Source organism: Rana temporaria, chromosome 5 (genome assembly GCF_905171775.1).
Source record: "Rana temporaria chromosome 5, aRanTem1.1, whole genome shotgun sequence".
In the NCBI taxonomy this organism is placed as follows: Eukaryota; Metazoa; Chordata; class Amphibia; order Anura; family Ranidae; genus Rana; species Rana temporaria.
The window spans coordinates 381,986,540-382,005,284 of record NC_053493.1 but is presented as its reverse complement, the minus strand read 5'-3'; the positions used below and the strand labels follow the sequence as shown (position 1 = coordinate 382,005,284).

At 43.7% G+C, this 18,745-nt stretch overlaps 1 protein-coding gene across 6 annotated transcripts in view; it reads left to right on the top strand.

Moving 5' to 3' along the window:
* Positions 1-18,745, top strand: part of TRPS1 (transcriptional repressor GATA binding 1) — a 369,634-nt gene that overhangs the window by 94,863 nt on the left and 256,026 nt on the right. For all 6 annotated transcript variants that reach the window (XM_040354872.1, XM_040354869.1, XM_040354868.1 and 3 more), the window contains one exon: positions 12,454-13,355. In XM_040354872.1, the coding sequence (XP_040210806.1) occupies positions 12,456-13,355 (900 nt within the window). In that variant the 5' untranslated portion in view covers positions 12,454-12,455. The remainder of the gene's footprint in view (positions 1-12,453; positions 13,356-18,745) is intronic.

Genomic DNA, 18,745 nt, shown 5'->3' with positions numbered 1-18,745 from the left:
TTGTATTCTGCTGGAGCATACAGCCAAAATAAATAAATAAATAAATCATAAAGTACTATTCTATCCACGTTGAACAAGGGATATGTAGGTAAACTTTACATCACAATATGTGTATCTTCCATTTTTCTACTGGGAATGGATCATATGCATCGAAATGTTTGTGTCTGCACAACATTGTTTGTTTTATGCCTCGTACATTTTAGCTTTTCATTAGATCTTGTGTCAGTCCAGTTGTTGTTGCCAAGTACTGGTTGACAAGTGGTTGAATGACTTCCAGTTAAATGTTCTTTTGAATTGTGCTGTTTTAAATCTGTTTTATGCCAAAACCCAGTTTAGACACACGAGCTGTGCGGTTATATAGACCACAGTGTCACAGAGCATTGTTTCCCGAACCTGGCACATTTTCCAGACATCTAGGTAAAGGCACATGTGCATTAGGTCTTGTTTAGACAATTTCAGTAGTAGAGTTTTGTGCAGTGCTAGCCACTGATTATTGCAGGAATTTTGGAGTTTAAGTGTTACCTATTATTTTCCAGACTAGGGCTAGTAGGAGTAGAAAATGTCCTGGTGTCCAGTGGAAGTAACAATACCCCATTTTTGGTGTCAATGGGAGGACTAGTGCCTCATCATTGATGTCAGTGGAAAGAATTGTGCCCCATTGATGGTGTCAGAGCACATACCGTTCTCATCGGATGGACCGACCGTGTGTACGCGGCCTTAGAGTCTCTGCCTATGATGAGAGGGGGTGTGTGCCTTTCCTCCAATCAGCAATGTTAGCTATCTTGGCTGTATGCCCAGACATCACACTCTGTGGAAAGAGAAAATCTCCTAACACGATCTCAACTTTCTAAACAGTATATAAATGTGAAGACAGCAGATAAATGTAAAACCTATGTAGGGAGATTTGGTTTCATCTATGTGTATCATCTGAGACTGTTCACTTCACTGGGTGTATGGAGGGCTTACATCCACTTTAAGCCAGTGGCTTCCCGATGTCGCATCACCTGACCCTGCCACCTCCTCCTTTCCCAATGCAGAACTATGCCCCCTGGGATATGTGACATACATGTCCCAGGAGGCAGAGTGGGCAAAGTACACATCATTCGCCCAGGCCAGTGCTTTATTAAAAAAAAAAAAAAATCCCTGATTTGCGCAGCAGAGAGGAGGAGGGGTGGATGGGAGGCAACATTTTTCTGGAGAGTACAATTTCACTTTCAGTTTAGGACATTAAGTGCCTATTGACAAATGATCAGAACTCAAGAAATCTGCATTCCAGGAATTTATCACTGGCCGCATACTGCCCTAAATGCTCAATGTGTATGAGGCCTAAAATGCAAGTGGGTGGAAGAGGGACACCTCCTTCCACACATTTGTCCTATTAATAAATTGGGCAGCATAGCAATACAAATAAAGTTACACGATACAAAACATGACAAGGGTGCTTATAGCTAGGTCACAGCCTGTGCTCTTAGCAATTTAGGCTGCATCAGCAAAGGAAATTGTTTATGGTCTTTATCCACATACAAAATGATACATCATTCTCGCATGAGTCATTAATGTCAACCAGCAGAGCATTTCCCGTCACATGTGCCTGAGAAAGTGTTGACTGTATGCCACTTCACAATTTCCAGGCCCACCTCACCACTACCCACCACCATGGTTGACACCTCATATTGAAATCTCTCAACACACCACTTGAACGTTCAGTCATCTCCTGCCAGCCTGACGGACCTCTCTTCAAGGGTTTCCACTCTCTTCTCTTCCTCTACGCCAGGCTATAAATCAAATTAAGAGGAGGTTGGATGTTTTGAAATGTTCTGTAATCTTATGTGTCAACCATTTTCATTTTGGCCTGCTGAAATTTATCATCGCTGGCATGGGAATTTGACAGACCATGGATGAGATTTATCTGAATGGAAGGGAGAATTGTTTGTGACAGAGATCATGCCACCCAAATCGGCTGATAAATGTTTTTTCGCTTATGCCGCTTTTAGTGTTTTGGTAAATTAAGTTGGTCTTGTTTTAAAACTAGTTCAAAGGAAAAGAATGCCTCTAAGATTTCCTATTGGGATTCATTCACACCAGAGAAAAGCAGTTTTCAGGCACTTTTTTTTGCGTTTTTGCCCGCATATATGAGCGTTTTAGCCTGTATTCAGAACATGTTCCTGGGGATTTCGAAGCATTTTTTTCAGGCTTTTTACAGGCATTTTTTTTTAATATGTATCAAGCTTCAGGAGTCTATTTCCTGAGCAGGCAAGGGAAGGAGAAGTACTTTAGGAGTAGAGGAATTATTAAGCCACAAAAATGTGCGCAAAAACACGCATATCGCATATTTATATGTGTTCCCATTGAAGCTTATGGGATCAAAAATGCCTGAATACACTCAAAAACTCTGGAATTTTTGAGTGTAGGTTGTAGACCAGGGATCTCCAGACTTTCTAAATAAAGGGCCAGTTTACCATCCTTCAGACTTTCGGGGGGCCAGTGGGAGTAAATAATGCCATATCTTTGGTATTAAGGGGAAAAATAGTTGGTATCTTTGGGAGGAATAGTGCTCCATTTTTGTTGCAGGTGGAAAAAATGATGCCCCAGTGTTGGTGTCAGTGGAAGGAATAGTGCCCCATTTTTGTTGTCAGTGGAAGGAATTATGCCCCAGCGTTGGTGTCAGTGGAAGGAATAATGCCCCATTGTTGGTGTCAACGGCAGGAGTTATGCCCCATTGTTGGTGTCAGTGGCAGGAAAAATGCCTCAAGGTCCGGAAAAAGGCAAACACAGGGTCGCATCTGGCCCCAGAGCCGCAGTTTGGAGACCACTGTTGTAGGCTGTAGGGTATTGAGCATACAAGCGTGAACAGGGACAAATAGAAAGAATAGGAATTCTGTATAGTCAGGTGTAGTAAGGCATAGGGTGCAGAAAACCGCTCAAGTGTGATCTCCCATTCACAGTACATGAGCTTTTTTTTGCAGGTGTTTTTGCTCTCATAGACTTCAATGAGAATGCCTGTAAACATATAATTTTTTGTGCACATTTTTAAGCCAGATTCCACACCTCCTACAGAACTGCTCCACTCCCCTTGTCCAGCCTAGGAAAAAAACTACTGAAGCTTGATATACATGCAAAAAGCCTTTAATACACCTGCAAAGTGCTCATAAAACACATGAAAACACTTCAAAACCACCAGGAATACGCTCTGTTGGCGATTTGCATGAGATTTTGCGTGTTGCATAAGGCCTGCCCATTCACTTTAATGGGCTGCCTTACCCAGGTTTGTCTCCCTAAGTGAAGCTCCTGCTCCTTTTCGGGCAACAAGCTTCAGGCGATTTCGAAAGGTGCATATTGGGAGCAGTGGCTGTGTCTGTGGAGCCGCTGCTTCCCAATTGACATGAATGGGAATGCCTACATGGGGATGTACGCAACACCGCGTGGATAAACATGGACCTCACAGAGGTGTACGCTGTAGTACGCCTGTGCGAATGAGGCCTTAATCCCATGTACACTAGCACTGGAATAAGATGAGGCAGCACTAGGATCCAATCAGGGGTCCTGAATGCACGTGTGTTGACAGGAGGAGAGAGATGACCGAGCAGAGTGATGAGCTCATCAATCTGCTGCTACACCTTACCTGTCCAATCACAGGCTGGGGGCCGGCAGCTGCCCAGGCTTTATTGCTTAATTGCAGTAGAAAAACACTGAAATAAAAAATAAAAAAACAGAGCAAACCATTTCCAGTATATGTATTTAACCACTTAAAGTGTTACTTAACCAAGTAATATGAAAATAGTTCATCTGCCCCCCCCCCCCCCCTCGCCCAACAGCTTATAAATCTTCTTTTTACAATAAAATATTGCCACTATATACCTTTGCCTCATCTGTATACCATGGCCACGTGATAAACTGCAGGGTTTGCCTGAGTGCTGAGTGTTCAGCTAGGAGGGGATTTCCACTACAGCCCATGTCCTCATGCTGTTGTAGGAGGCGGGTCATCTATCAATACGTTATTAGGCTGGAAAAAATTAGTTCAGATGCAGAAGTTTATGACGTTTCTGAAGCCAAACGTCTCAAATTTTTTTTTTAAACGCTTCTAAATTCAAACGCGGAAAAACGCCACTAAACGCGGCATGTAAACGTGGCAAAACTGACTTTTAAACGTGGGTTACTATCTGTCAAGTTTTATTGGATAGGTTTTATACCAGAAAGAAAAAATATTGTTGTTTTTTTTTTCAAAATTGTGGGTCTTTTTTTGTTTATAGCGCAAAAAATAATAAAACACAGAGGTGATAAAATACAACCAAAAGAAAGCTCAATTTGTGGGAAAAAGGGCATACATTTTATTTAGGTACAACATTGCATGACCGCGCAATTGTCAGTTAAAGTAACACAGTGCCATATCGCAAAAAAATGGTCTGGCTAAAACCTCCGGAGGTCAAATGGTTAAACGGCGTATTTAGCTGTTTTTCTGAAATTCAATCAGTGGACCTGTCACAAACCAATGTAGTGAAAACAAATTGTACATCCAATTAATAGAGTATAGATGGGCATCTGCAGGTCCGTTAGGGGTTTGCAGCATGGGATCCCTGGAATATGAATGTAAATTTTGACTTTCACTGAAAATTGACAGCTGGCCTCTCTTCATGCTTCCCTGCCTATGACATGCATCTGCAATCACTCGCCCACCATGCTGTGCTTTCTCAGCTGCAAGTCTGGAGCAGTGATCAGTTTGCAGCTATAAACCAATGGCTCTAATTCTGGAGCGTGGCTGCCGTAAGATACCTGACTTAAAAGGTAACTCCACTTTCATGGGAAAAAATATAACAAATAAAAAAAAAAAAAAATAATAATAATAATATTACCGAACTGCACTCCTGTGTTCCATAGGTGAAGTACATCCAAATAAGCTTTGGCTGGACTTCTCCTTTAAAAGAAGAGTATGGATTTTCAAACCTCTAAGACCCCTTTCACATTGTGCCCCCCCCCCCCCCCCCCGGGCGTCTTTACCGTCATTTTAGCGGAGCTATTCGGCCGCTAGCGGGGTGCTTTTAACCCCCGCTAGCGGCCGAAAAAAAGTTAAAACCGTGAGTTCACCGCTCCTAATGCGCTCCAAAAAAGCTGCTGGCAGGACTTTTTTTGACGCCCTGCCAGCGCACCGCTCCAGTGTGAAAGCTCTCAGGCTTTTACACTGGAGTGAATAGAGCCGCTGTTTCAGGGCGTTTTGAAAGCGCTATTTTTTATCGCTATAGCGCCTGCAAAGCGCCCCAGAGTGAAAGGGATCTTAGGCTGAGAACCCAGTGATCAAAAACCAAGGATATCTTGCTATAAATTTGCGGCAGTGTTGAATTGTAAGGGCTCTTTCACACGGAGCGGATCCGTATTGAACCGCTCCGTTAGCCCGTTTGGCTCAGCGGGGATTCCTCCGTAAATCTCGGCGGACAGGGCGGTCCCCACACACAGTGCAGAGACCGCCCTGTCTCTCCTCCGCTCTCCCCTATGGGGAATCTGATGAATACGGACCGTGTGTCCGTATTCATCCGATCCGTTCCGCCGGACGGAAGAAAAATAGGGTTTTCTTCCTTCCGCAAAAGCGGATCTTTGCGGACGCAGATGGTTGCGGACGTTAGCGGATGCATCATCCACTAACGTCTGCAATCCCATAGGCATACATTACAAGTCCGTAAACGGACTTGTAATAAACGGACCGTTTGTCCGTACGTGTGAAAGGGCCCTAAGACTGGTAAGCTGTACACTTGCAGAGCACTTGAAGCACATTCTAGTTGACACTTTTCCCATTTGTAGCAAATTTGAGTGACAAGTCTCAAGCAAGAGCAAAGTTGCAGTGGTGAGTGTACAGCAAGAGCTCTGCAAGTCTCAGCAAGAGCTCTGCAAGTGGGACTATTGCCCAACATAACTGAACCAGAACTTGCAGCAGACCTGCAGAATGTTTGCAAAGAAAGTTGATCTGGAGTCATGCAATGCGAACTTGCTGCAAGTTTGCAACAAACCTGTGAAGCCTGACAAGTCTAGCAATTGCTTAGAAAATCAATCAGCTTGCTATCTGGGTTTCTTCTTGGTCTTCAGTGAGCAGAGATCCAGTGATTATCAGATCACCTGCTCCTTGCTCTGCCCCTCCAGTAGGGAGACTGCCTCTTTCTCTCGGTGGCATGCTGAGAGACCGAGCCAACTGCCGGTAAGGCCTCTGGGGGGATCCCCCTGAAGTCTGGACCAGCTTAGTAATGTCAGCTGACAGTACACTTTAGCCTACTATTGGCTGAGTCTGGGTCACAGGAGTGCAGAACAAAGTGCACTCCTTTGACCCACAGGAAAGTAGGGCCGAAAGAGTTGTGGCCCTACTTCTCCTTTTAATGCAGCTTCCGGTGATGATGTGGCAACAATGCTGCACTGCTCTTGAATTCAAAGCAACGTTGCCACTTTCCTGTAGGCAGTGCCTGCTTATACTACAGTGAGTTGAGCTGATGTTGCAAAGGGTGTGTCTATCAGCATTATCACTGTTGATTTACAGTGCCTTGCGAAAGTATTCGGCCCCCTTGAACTTTGCGACCTTTTGCCACATGTCAGGCTTCAAACATAAAGATATAAAAAGCACTAATCAATGTAATAATGTCACTGGTCCCCAAAAAGTGTAATTTGGGGTCAGATTTGTCTGCCGCAATGTCGAAGTCACTAAATTGATCCTGTAGTTTTTTTAACAAAATATTTAGAAGAATTTATATCAGCCTAAACTGATGAATAAATTGGTGGCTTTTTTTGGGGGGGGACATGTATTATAGCAGAAAGATTTTTTTTCAAATTTTTCGCTCTTTTTTTGTTTATAGTGCAAAAAATAAAAACCGCAGAGGTATAAAGCTCTATTTGTGGGGGGAAAAAAGGATGTCAGTTTTGTTTGGGTACAACGTCGTGAAACCGCGCAATTGTCAGTCAAAGTTACTCAGTGCCATATTGCAAAAAATGCTTTAGTCATTAAGGGCCCTTTCACACGTGCGGACCGTCCGTTGTGGATGAAAACGGGACATACATTGGTCCCTATGTGATTACGGGTGTCAGCGGATGACCATCCGCTGACACCCGTAATTGTCCGCCTCCACAAAGATCCGCATTTGCGGACGGAAGAAAATCCTATTTTTCTTCCGTCTGCTGGATCGGATCGGATGAACACGGACATACGGTCCGTGTTCATCCGATCCCCCATAGGGTGCGGGGACCGCCCTGTCAGCTGCCAGCTCAGCGGGGATTTTACGGAGGATTCCCGATGCAGCTTTTGCGGACACACGGGGGTAGATTCAGGTAGCTGTGCTTTATGTTACGGCGGCGCAGCGTATTGTATTTACGCTACGCCGACGCAACTCACAGGAGCAAGTGCAGTATTCACAAAGCACTTGCTCCGTAAGTTGCGACGGCGTAGCGTAAATGGGGCCGGCGTAAGCCCGCGTAATTCAAATGTGGAAGGGGGCGTGTTTTATGCTAATGTGTTATGACCTGACGTGATTGACGTGTTTTACGAACGGCGCATGCGCCGTCCGTGTACATATCCCAGTGTGCATTGCTCTCAAGTACTGGTTTCGACGTGAACGTAAATTACGTCCAGCCCTATTCGCAAACGACTTACGCAAACGACGCAAACATTTCAAATTTTGAAGCGGGAACGACATCCATACTTAACATTGGCTGCGCCACCTGATAGCAGGAGCAACATTATGCCGAAAACGACTTACGCAAACTACGTAAAAAACTACCGCCGGGCGCACGTACATTTGTGAATCGGCGTAACTAGGTCATTTGCATAATCTACGCCGAAAACGACGGGAGCACCACCTAGCGGCCAGCGTGAGAATGCACCCTAAGATACGACGGCGTAAGAGTCGTATCTTAGGCTAATGTCGGCGTATCTTGCTTTCTGAATACAGAAAGAAGATACGCCGGCGCAGATTTGAATTTACGCGGCGTATCTATGGATACGCCGGCGTAAATTCTCTCTGGATCCGGGCCATGGAGCGGATCATTACTGATCCGCCCGTGTGAAAGGGCCCTAAGGGGGTAAAACCTTTCGGGGCTAAAATGGTTAAAAAATATGATGTGTATTGCTCTTTACAAGAGTTTTTTCGGTGCATGCGACTCCCTAAAACGCAGAACGTTGACCACTTTTGATTTATGTTCCGTAGAACTTTCTTGTTTCCTGTATGTACTGAAGCATTAAAACAGGCACCTAAGAAAAGAAAGCCTTTCCTTAGTGTCAGCCTGTCCTCTTAATTAGCAGCACCATGCATAATCATGCATTTTAAAGCACTGTTTACAAGATGCCGCCTGGCTGACATTTACAGGGGAATTTTTCATATTTAACAACAAAACTGACATTCTCCAAGCTTGATAAATAGGTGTAATTAATTTGGGTAAATAACGAAGGAAACTTTTAGAGAGTGCGTTGTGAACTTCAAAAGCAGCCCTGCACAGAATATAAATGCTAATGGAGCACTAATAATTATTAATAGCGCCGGCGGCCACGCTCGTATAAAGCGCGGGTTCCGGCTAATGTGAAAAAATGAGAATGGCTTCACATGAAATTGTTAACTGAAAAATTGTTTAGGCTCCCATTATAATCTCCTTGTGTGATACGTGATTTGTCCAGCCGTTGATGTGTTGCGTTGTTGGTCTATCTAACTTATGGCCTGATTGCGGATGGCTTCTTTAATGTGAAAGTCCCACAAATCTGCTTTTATTTACACAATATGTCTGCTTGAAAAATGTTCATGATAATCTTTCCTGGAAAAAAGAGACTCTATTTTAAAAAGCATGTCTAAAGTTCTATCTGTGCGATAAACGAAGGGGGGACATTGATGACAGCTGTGGCCATATGGTCAGTCATCAGACAGCCATGTAAAGCAGCCTAATCATGGGGAATTAGCAAAAACATCGACCATTAAAAGAGCTTTCCATTTGGGATAAAAATAAAGAAAAAATAATAAACGTACATGACGCTGGGTTATGTAAGCTTGGCGTTTCTTGCTGCCTGTGCTAAAAGAGAAAAAAGTCAAACTCATGGGGCCAGATTCTCGTATCTCCGCGCAATTTTGGACAGGCGTAACGTATCTGATTTACGTTACGCCTCCGCAACTTACACGGGCAAGTGCTGTATTCTCAAAGCACTTGCTCCGTAAGTTGCGGCGGCGTAGCGTAAATCGGCTGGCGTAAGCCCGCCTAATTCAAATTTGGATCAGGGGGGCGTGTCTTATGTAAATCTACTGTGACCCGACGTGATTGACGTGTGTCACCTGAGGCTACCGGAAGCCTGCTAGACTCTGTGATACATTTACATTTATGTGCTGCAGCACATATTTTTTAATAGGAGGCCATAGATCTGCTTTAGGCATCATTCACACTGGGCATTTAGCTCTGGTGCATTGGGCTCTGGCTTTTAAATGTGGATAGAGGGAAAATATGCCCCGTTAAGCCCTGCTGCCAGCAGCTTGTCAAACTTTGACAGGCTGACTGCTACTGCAGATGAACAGGGCTGGATGGTACACCTAGCGTTACAAATGTTTAGGGCAGTATGATACCAGTGGGTGGAATAGTGCCTCACTGTTGGTGTCAGTGAAAGCAGTGGTGCCTCATCATTGGTATCAGTAGGTGGAATGGTGCCACAAGGGCTGGACAAAGCCAAGCAAAGGGCCACATCTGGGTCTCGGGCCACAGTTTGGAGACTGCTGTTGTAGGGTCTTTAAAAGGATACAATATAGTAAATTTGCTGCAGAGACTGCAACTACACTTGTATCTAAACACAAAACTTATTTTAGATGTTAATAGATTGTCGGGAGGTTAGAACAAACCCCATGTCTGTTGTTTTTTTGTCTTTATGTTTTTCTTAAAAGAGAAGTATGGCTTTTTTTTTTTAAATCATACTTACCCGGGTGGAGAGCAGCATCGATCCAATGCTGCATCTGCTCCCTGCCGGCTCGAAGACTGAGAACTGAGCGATCAAAGACCGCTGATTGCTCGGTTCTCAGAGCTCTGGTAGCTGTCAGTAACCTCTGACTCAGCAAGTCTCCCCCTCCCCCCGCTCACTGAGATGCTTGGCTGTGGATGGGGCGGGAGCGCCTGGCTCAGCCTCTCAGCAGTTTGCTGAGAGGCTGAGCTAAGTGCCGGTCCAGGGTTATGGGTGGATCCCGACCATATTGTCGCGATCTTGCCCTATCGCTGTCTGCTGATAACGGGTGGCAGGAGTGCAGAACGTACTGCACTTGTGTGATTTACAGAAGAAGTACAGCCAAACGAGTTTTGTACGTACTTCTCATTTAGGGGAATTCAATCTCCTTTAGTCTGTACTTATGTCTACTCAATTACAAAAAAAAAGTTAAATAAAGCAGCATGTTAAAATATCAAATCAGTATTTGTATCTAGTTTTTGAAGAAATATGAACATTAGATCAAGAAAAACATTGGCAGAACGCCTTCGTTTTTTTTTTCTAAAGATAGGTCAACAAACTTTGAATGTTTCCTCTCTATTGTAGATCCATGATTTATGGTTGACATGTACTGGCATGGCAATACAGTTAGCTGTATTCATTCAGTACAAGCCTTAAACTGATCAGACAATTGTCCTAGTGCCGGTGTAAAGTCTCCCTCTACTTCCTGATGACATTCATTGAATTAGAAGAAAGAGATGGATGTCGGTTGCTGGCCGATCTATATTTCCAACATTAGCACAGTAATGTTATGAGGCTTTCTTCGTCCTAGCCCTATCCCTTTTTTAATGGACAAAAGAAAAAAAAAATACTACATAGACTGCCGCCGAACTTTCCCATTCAACTAATGGATCATGTACAGGTGGTTTCAAGCTCACAATCTCATTAATATTGTCTTATGTTATCTGCTTTGTAAAAAATGTTATTCGTTGTTTCCTTAGTGCACTTTATTTATGTTCTGTTTCTGGCGCAATGGAAAAATGGGAAAGACTTAAAGGAAGACAAAATATGTCAAATGTAATCTATCTATCTATCTAGATATAGATATCTATATACAGTATATATAGAGATAGATATCTATATATATAAATGTATGTGTGTGTGTATATATATATATATAGATCTATATATATATATACCCGCTCAAGCATCCGAATTGTAGGTGCTCTGCTGGTCCTGATGGTCTTGGACAGGCGTCGCTGTGTGTTCCACACTTCTATCAGCCGTGGTAGCGAGATGGTATACCTCCGGTGCTTAACGGAAATTGTGTTGGTGTGAAGGGTAAAATTATATATCCTCCAGCCAGATCTTCCATTACTTCGATTAGATAACTGCCTCAGATAAAGTGAGGGATCTGTAGGTAATCACCATGATGTGGGTTAGCTGTGATTAGACAGTGGGGCAGATTCAAATAGAGATACGATGGCGTATCTCCTGATATGCCGTCGTATCTCTGAGTTCTCGGATCTATGCGCCTGATTCATAGAATCAGGTTCCGCATAGATCTCCCTAAGATCCGACAGGTGTAAGTGACTTACACCGTCGGATCTTAGGCTGCAATTCCAGGTCGGCCGCTAGGTGGCGTTTCGTTTTTTTTACGCGACAAATTTGCAAATGAGGATTTCCGTCGATTCAGAAACGAACGACCGCCCGGTGCATTTTTTTTACGTCGTTTGCGTTTGGCTTTTTCCGGCGTATAGTTACCCCTGCTATATGCGGCGCATCCTATGTTAAGTATGGCCGTCGTTCCCGGGTCGAATTTAGATTTTTTTACGTCGTTTGCGTAAGTCGTTCACGAATACGGATGGACGTAATTTACGTTCACGTCGAAACCAATGACGTCCTAGCGACGTCATTTAGAGCAATGCAAGCTGGGAAATTTAGCGGACGGCGCATGCGCAGTTCGTTCGGCGCGGGGACGCGCCTGATTTAAATGTTACACACCCCCTAGCCGCGGAATTTGAATTCCGCCTGGGGATTTACGATACGCCGCCGCAACTTTAGAGGCAAGTGCTTTCTGAATAAAGCACTTGCCTCAAAAACTTGCGCCGGCGTAACGTAACCTAAAGATCCGCTGACCTATCTGAATCTGGCCCAGTATCTATACCATCTCGCTACCGCGGCTGATAGAAGTGTGTAACACACAGCGACGCCTGTCCAAGACCATCAGGACCAGCAGAGCACCTACAATACGGATGCTTGAGCGGACGACAATACGTACAGATAAGCCCATGTTTTTAATTTCCTAATAAGTGACACCTTCATACGAATTACCTGTTTTTAATTATTAAAAACGAGACTACTACGCTTAGAGGGTGCTGCTTTTTTTTCCTTTTTTGATGCCCTCGTCCCAGTCTGCATCAGTCAGGGTTGGGATGTCTTACTGCCAGGAGTGGAAACATTCTACCTTTAGTTATATTTTATATGATGCAAACAAACCTGCCTTGGTAATTTTACATTTTTCATATTTTTTTTCTTTTTCATAGATATGGTCCGGAAAAAGAATCCCCCTCTAAGAAACGTTGCAAGCGAAGGTGAAGGACAGATAATTGAGTCTGCTGCACCAGAGCAAGAAGATCTTTTAAGGAACTCAGAAATTCCCACTGATCCGATGCAAGAAAATAGTGAACAGGCTAATTCTGTGGAACATAACAGTGAAGATCAAGGTTTCCATGACCAAGAACCTTCTTCAAGCTTTAAAAAAGACTGTGAGGTTTTGGGAAATACCGAGAGAGGTGTGCTCAACTATAGCCACCTCAAGGGCAGAAACCTTGTCTACGATGAGGTGACAGAGAGGAATATGTTGTCCTCTTTAGATCCTAGGGCTGCCTTAGAGCCCTTAAAATCACCCCTAAAAACTGAAAGTGATGACACTCCAGATTTAGTCTCTGCTCCACTTGGAGATATCCCAGAGACCAGAGAAGAGGATGACTTTTCACCAAGGGCTGCAGACCTCACGGTGCAAAATGTTAAAATAGACTGTCAGAACTCTAGTCCAGCCTCCGTGGCCTCTGAAAACCTACAAGTGCCTTTAGATGGGAGTTCAGGGCTGAACAAATCCCAAGCTGTTGTGTTGGTCAGTGACAATTCTGAGTCTGCACCTTTGTCCCCAGAGCTTCAGGATTTCAAATGCAACATTTGTGGCTATGGATACTATGGGAACGATCCCACAGACTTGATCAAACACTTTCGCAAATACCATCTTGGCCTACACAACCGTACCAGGCAAGATGTCGAACTTGACACCAAAATTTTGGCACTTCATAATATGGTACAGTTCAGCCAATCCAAAGATTTCCACAAGGTGAATCGTTCTGTGATTTCAGGTGTCTTACAGGACATGAACTCTCAAAGGCCCGTTTTGTTTAATGGAACATATGATGTGCAGGTTAGTTATTTTTTTCTTTTTTTTTCCAACAAGTAAATCTTTTAATTTCATGCATTTGTTGTTTTGAAGGACTGTGAAAGTTAATTGAAGAATTACATTATGTTTTAGATCTGCTTATAAACTTCTCAACTGCATACATAAAAATACTATATAAGTTTGCCATTTTTTACTAAATTGGGCAATAAAAAGGAAATGTTTATCTCTGTGGAGTATGGACGAGAATTCAGCAGTATGATGACTGTGCAGGAAGTCAGCTATATATTGTTCCCCTTCTTTCCATTCTTTTTAGTGCCTTCTGTTCAGATTATATAAAACAAGTACAGTGGGCCAGATTCACGTAGAAATGGGCTATGCTGCGGCGGCGTAACGTATCCCATTTACGTTACACCGCCGCAAGTTTTCAGCATAAGTGCTTGATTCACAAAGCACTTGCCTGTAAACTTGCGGGGGTGTAACGTAAATCCGCCCGGCGCAAGCCCGCCTAATTCAAATGGGGAGGGGACCATTTAAATTAGGCGCGTTCCCGCATGCTCCGTCCCTAAAATTTCCCGACGTGCATTGCGCTAAATGACGTCGCAAGGACGTCATTGGTTTCGACGTTAACGTAAATGGCGTCCAGCGCCATTCACGGACGACTTACGCAAACAACGTGAAATTTAAAAATTTGACGCGGGAACGACGGCCATACTTAACATTGGCTAGACCACCTAGAGGGCATGCTTAGTTTTACGCGACGTATCTCTACGGAAACAACGTAAATTTAGAGCGACGGGCAAAGCGGACGTTCGTGAATCGGCGTAACTAGTCATTTGCATATTCTACGCCGACCGCAATGGAATCGCCACCTAGCGGCCGGCCTAGAATTGCAGCCTAAGATCCGACGGTGTAAGTCACTTACACCTGTCGGATCTTAGGGCTATCTATGCGTAACCTGATTCTATGAATCAGGCGCATAGATACGACAATCGTATCTCAGAGATACGACGGCGTATCAGGAGATACGCCGTCGTATCTCTTTTGTGAATCTGGCCCAGTATGTCTAGTGTCCCTTTTACACATTAAGATTATCTAGATCAGTGGTTCTCAACCTCTATCGTGCCGTGACCCCTTGATAAAATTTCCCAAGTTGTGGGGACCCCTAACAGTAAAATTATTTTCGTAGTGTGGGTTGTCAGCACCCGAGGCAAGACAAGTAATTTGTGCCCCTAACCCACGAATATTTAGCGCTCCCTGAGTCCCTTCCACTCCTACAGTATTAAAACCCCTTATGGTACATTTTAGGATTTACCACTCTTTCTCTTCTCCTTTCCCTCCCCCCCCCCCATCCCTCACTCTAGTTGTCTTTTGCTACCCTTTTCTTTGTTCCTCACCTTTTTTCTCTTTTCCATGTATTCTCTATTTGTATTCCTTCTATTACTCCTTTGGTGGTGGTGGGGGGGGGGGTTTAATAGGATCAGTGTCAATGCTAGGGGGAGTTCTGATCAGTCAACTTAGGTGCTCTTGATCAAGGTCATCTGCTGATTTGAGAACTGTAGTGGGGGGCTTTTACTGGCAACTATAATCACAGGTAGTGTAACAGTGTAACAGTGAGTGTCTCCGGATTCAGGGTGCCTCCGACTTTGTGGTGTCTCGTAGCAGTGACACCAATGCCAAAATCAGGAGATAGGGTCTCCTCCAACCCCTCCCACTTCACATCAGCTGACCTCTAGTTTTAGCCATGAACTGAATGCGTGGCTGCGAAGCAGCTGAGTGGGCTGCTGCGGGCTCCAGGAACAGGATTTTTTTGTAATCCTCATGCTGCTAGCATTAGTAAATAGATAGGAAAGTACAGTGGAACCTCGAATTGCCTGATCCAGCCCACCGCTTGGATGCTTGTCAAAACTAGGTACCTACCCCCCCCCCCAAAAAAAAAGTGCCAAAAGTTGAAGGGGGAAGTAGGAAGAGCGAAAGTTCCCCTTTTGGGTGAAGGTCTGTTTTAAAGCCTAATTATACCATTAAGTCTATATTAAACCTAAAAGGAAAACATTTATTATATTGCAGCTTAAAGGGGAAGTCCACGCTAACACTAAATTCACTACATCTACAGACATCCATGATCTAACACTACCATATCTAGCTCCGTAAAGAAGAAATCAGTACAGTATACATACCTTTTTTGAAGCCGCTCCGGTCCGTTCTCCAGCGGCAGAAGCTCTGCAGAGGACGCAGCCAGCAACGGCTGTGAATTGAATGGGAGGTGACATCCCCCATAGAGTTACTATGGGTCTTCTGTTGTTGGCTGCCTCCTCTGCACCCGCCTACACAGCGAACCTTCCGCCGACAGCTCAGCGTGAGACTGGAGCAGCCTCAGAAAAGGTATGTATAGTGATTTATTTTTTACAGGGCTAGATAGGTTAGTCTTAGACCGTGGATGTCTGTAGATGTAGAGATTTTAGAGTTAGGGTGGACTTACCCTTTAACAATTCTTAGATGTGATAACTATGTTATATACTTTTTGGTTTTTTTTTTTCCTTTATTTGAACCTAGTGATCCATCCAGCAAGTCTGCAAATTTTTTAATTACTTTAACAGGCCAATCTGTCTAGCAAAATGGCAGTTAGAGAGTTGATACAAACCATTTAACACTGACAGGGGTGTTTAAAATGGTCACCTTTTATTTATTTATTTATTTGAAACCTTGATCTCAAAAAGAAAAAAAACTTTGACATAATTACTTAAAAAGTGTTAGACGGAGTTCACCTTTAATTTTTTAAATCAAATCCATCAACATCTTCTAGTACGTCTAATACTACCCTCTACTACCCAGACTCACCATGCTGCTTTCCAAAGGTGTCTCTGTTGCTGACTGGAGACACCATGGTTGGTTCACCAGTTGAAAATAAAGGTTAAGCCTAAAAATAAAGCTTGGTAAGGTACAATATTTTTACTCTAATGCAGTCAAGCAGGCTAAAAGGTTTTATGATGATATATTTCTAGCTGCCCTCTGTTGGCATGCTGTAGTTTGGGTCTGCTTCTTCCACACAGAACACATTGATCCCAATCTCTATGGGTCCGTTACACCCTTTGCATGGTGCTCTAGTCAACGCTGGTCAAGGAGCATGAGCAATGTTGGTTGGAGAATTATGAAGGGAGCATGCAGTTGTTCTAGTGATCCATTGTATTGACCTTGGGGTATAACTAGGCAGTCTCTGACAGGGATTTTGGCAATGGAATCCAGCAAGAGATGCTTAATGTGGTCACCTTTTCAGAAAAAATGAAAAAGTGAACTAACACCCTACATCATCCCCACCGCCTGGTCCCCGCTGAACTTTGATCCATTGGTGCTGAGTTGTCAGTGCCCATGCAGCCTGTGTAACTGCCTGGGGATATGAAATCCCTGCTCTTTCACCTCTTTTCTGTTCAGCGCTTCTGGGATGGATCAGAGCGATTCTGATTGGTCAGCGCCAGCACAGAGCATCGATCTGATCCATCCCAGAAGTGCTGCAGAGAGTAGAGGGAGAAGAACAGGGATTTCAAAACCCTTGACCGCTACACAGGCTGCATGGTCACTGACAGCTCAGCACCCATGATGGTAAGTACAGCGGTGACCAGGGAGGAGGTGGAGGTGTTGGTTCACTCTTTCATTTTTTCTGAAACTGTGAACTAACCCTTTAAACTGAATCAGACCTACTGAACTTACCAGCAGTATTAGTGGCAGTAGGCTTGGGTGGACTTGCCTTTGAAACATCTATTCTCTTTTCTGTACATTGAGCAGACCCTACAAAATTTGAGAATGTTATCCTTGTAGCTTGGAAATCAGTTAATATGTTTGTTGAAGGGAAGGGGTGGACTGAGTGAAGACATATTTGACACGAGAGGAAATTCCGACCATCACATTGATGCTAACTTTGGACAGCTGTTAGTCCTCTTCAAGAGCTTCCTCTCCGTAGAGCCTCAACATGCCATATGCAATTCTTCTAATGTTCTTGGTTAAGCAGCACATGCTGAGATGTGTACGTCTTCACAACATAGAAAGCAGCATGTTTCCTAAGCTGCAGCATAATAGTTCTTGAGTTCATTTCACACATAATAGGTGAAAATACTGCTTGCATGTGTAGTGCCTGTAATCTGATAATCCTTTGTGAATGATTATTATTAGTGATATTCTCAAAGCTTCATGACTTTACTCCCTTCCATGCTTGCTGTACTAATGCTTTTATGTATTGAGTGTTTCTAGAGGATACCAATTGTTTTTTTAAGAGTATTCAACCTCTTGTATGATTGCAGAAGGCAATTTGGATATGCTTCATATTTTGCCAGCAGTGTTCCTTAACTCAAACAAAATTACCAAATTCAGATTTAGGAGTCAGATTAAAGGAATACTCCAGTTTCAAATTTTCATTTGCATGGCTAGTTTTCCTTATTTTGTTGATGGAAGCAACAAAGAAGGATATATATATATATTTTTTTTTTACTTAAAGCAATAGCAAAGTCCAAGACATAAAAAAAAAGGGCTCCCGGGTGAATGTGCTAGTATGCACCACTATTGAAGCTTCCATCTTCACCCGTTCTTCCTTCCGGGTCGCAAGCTCCTGCCATTTGAATGGCTGGCTTGTAATGACGAGGTACAGGAGGCACAGTTGCGGCACAGCGCTCTCAATGGACTCCAGTATGCTGTCCACTGAGAGCGCAGTGCCGTTGATGTCACTGGCCTCTAAAAATGGGAATATCTCCTAAATGGTACACATTTATGAAATATTGACTTTATCTACAGCCTTATCTCAATGTACAAGTCATAAAGCAGATCTTACTCCCGCATTAAAGAGGAATTCCAGGCTCTAACTAAACTAGCTTAAAACGGCTCCCATCCACCTTCTAACGCCTATTCTAACTACCCTGTGGAAGGAAAATGCTTATACTTAAACTGTTCACAGGGCACTCCAGTCTGGTCAAGTGATCAACTCCCAGCAGCCGGCTTCAGGGGAGAGGAGGTACAGCTGACAACGGATCCCCCTTAGGCTGGGTTCACACTATCTTTGCATGCGGCTGACAGCAGGGGTCCGGTGCGTCCCCATTCACTGTTTCAGGTCCGATTTCAGCCAGAATTTTTGTGTGAACCCAGCCTTAGTAAACTCATTGTTGGCATCACTGCCTAGGCATTGTACCGCTCTCTCCTCTCCCCCAAAGTAGGCCAATGGGGGGATAACATGACCAGACCAGAACACCCTGAGAATAGGTAAGTATAAGAATCTCCCTTCTACAGGGTAGTTAGCATAGATGTTATAAGGGAGGTGGGAACAGTTTTAGACTTAGAGCCTGGAATTTCATTTTAATTTTTTTTTCAGGTTTCTATATTTTTTAAATGCATAGGACATTATTTTACATCAGATTACGTGCACTTCCTACAAAACA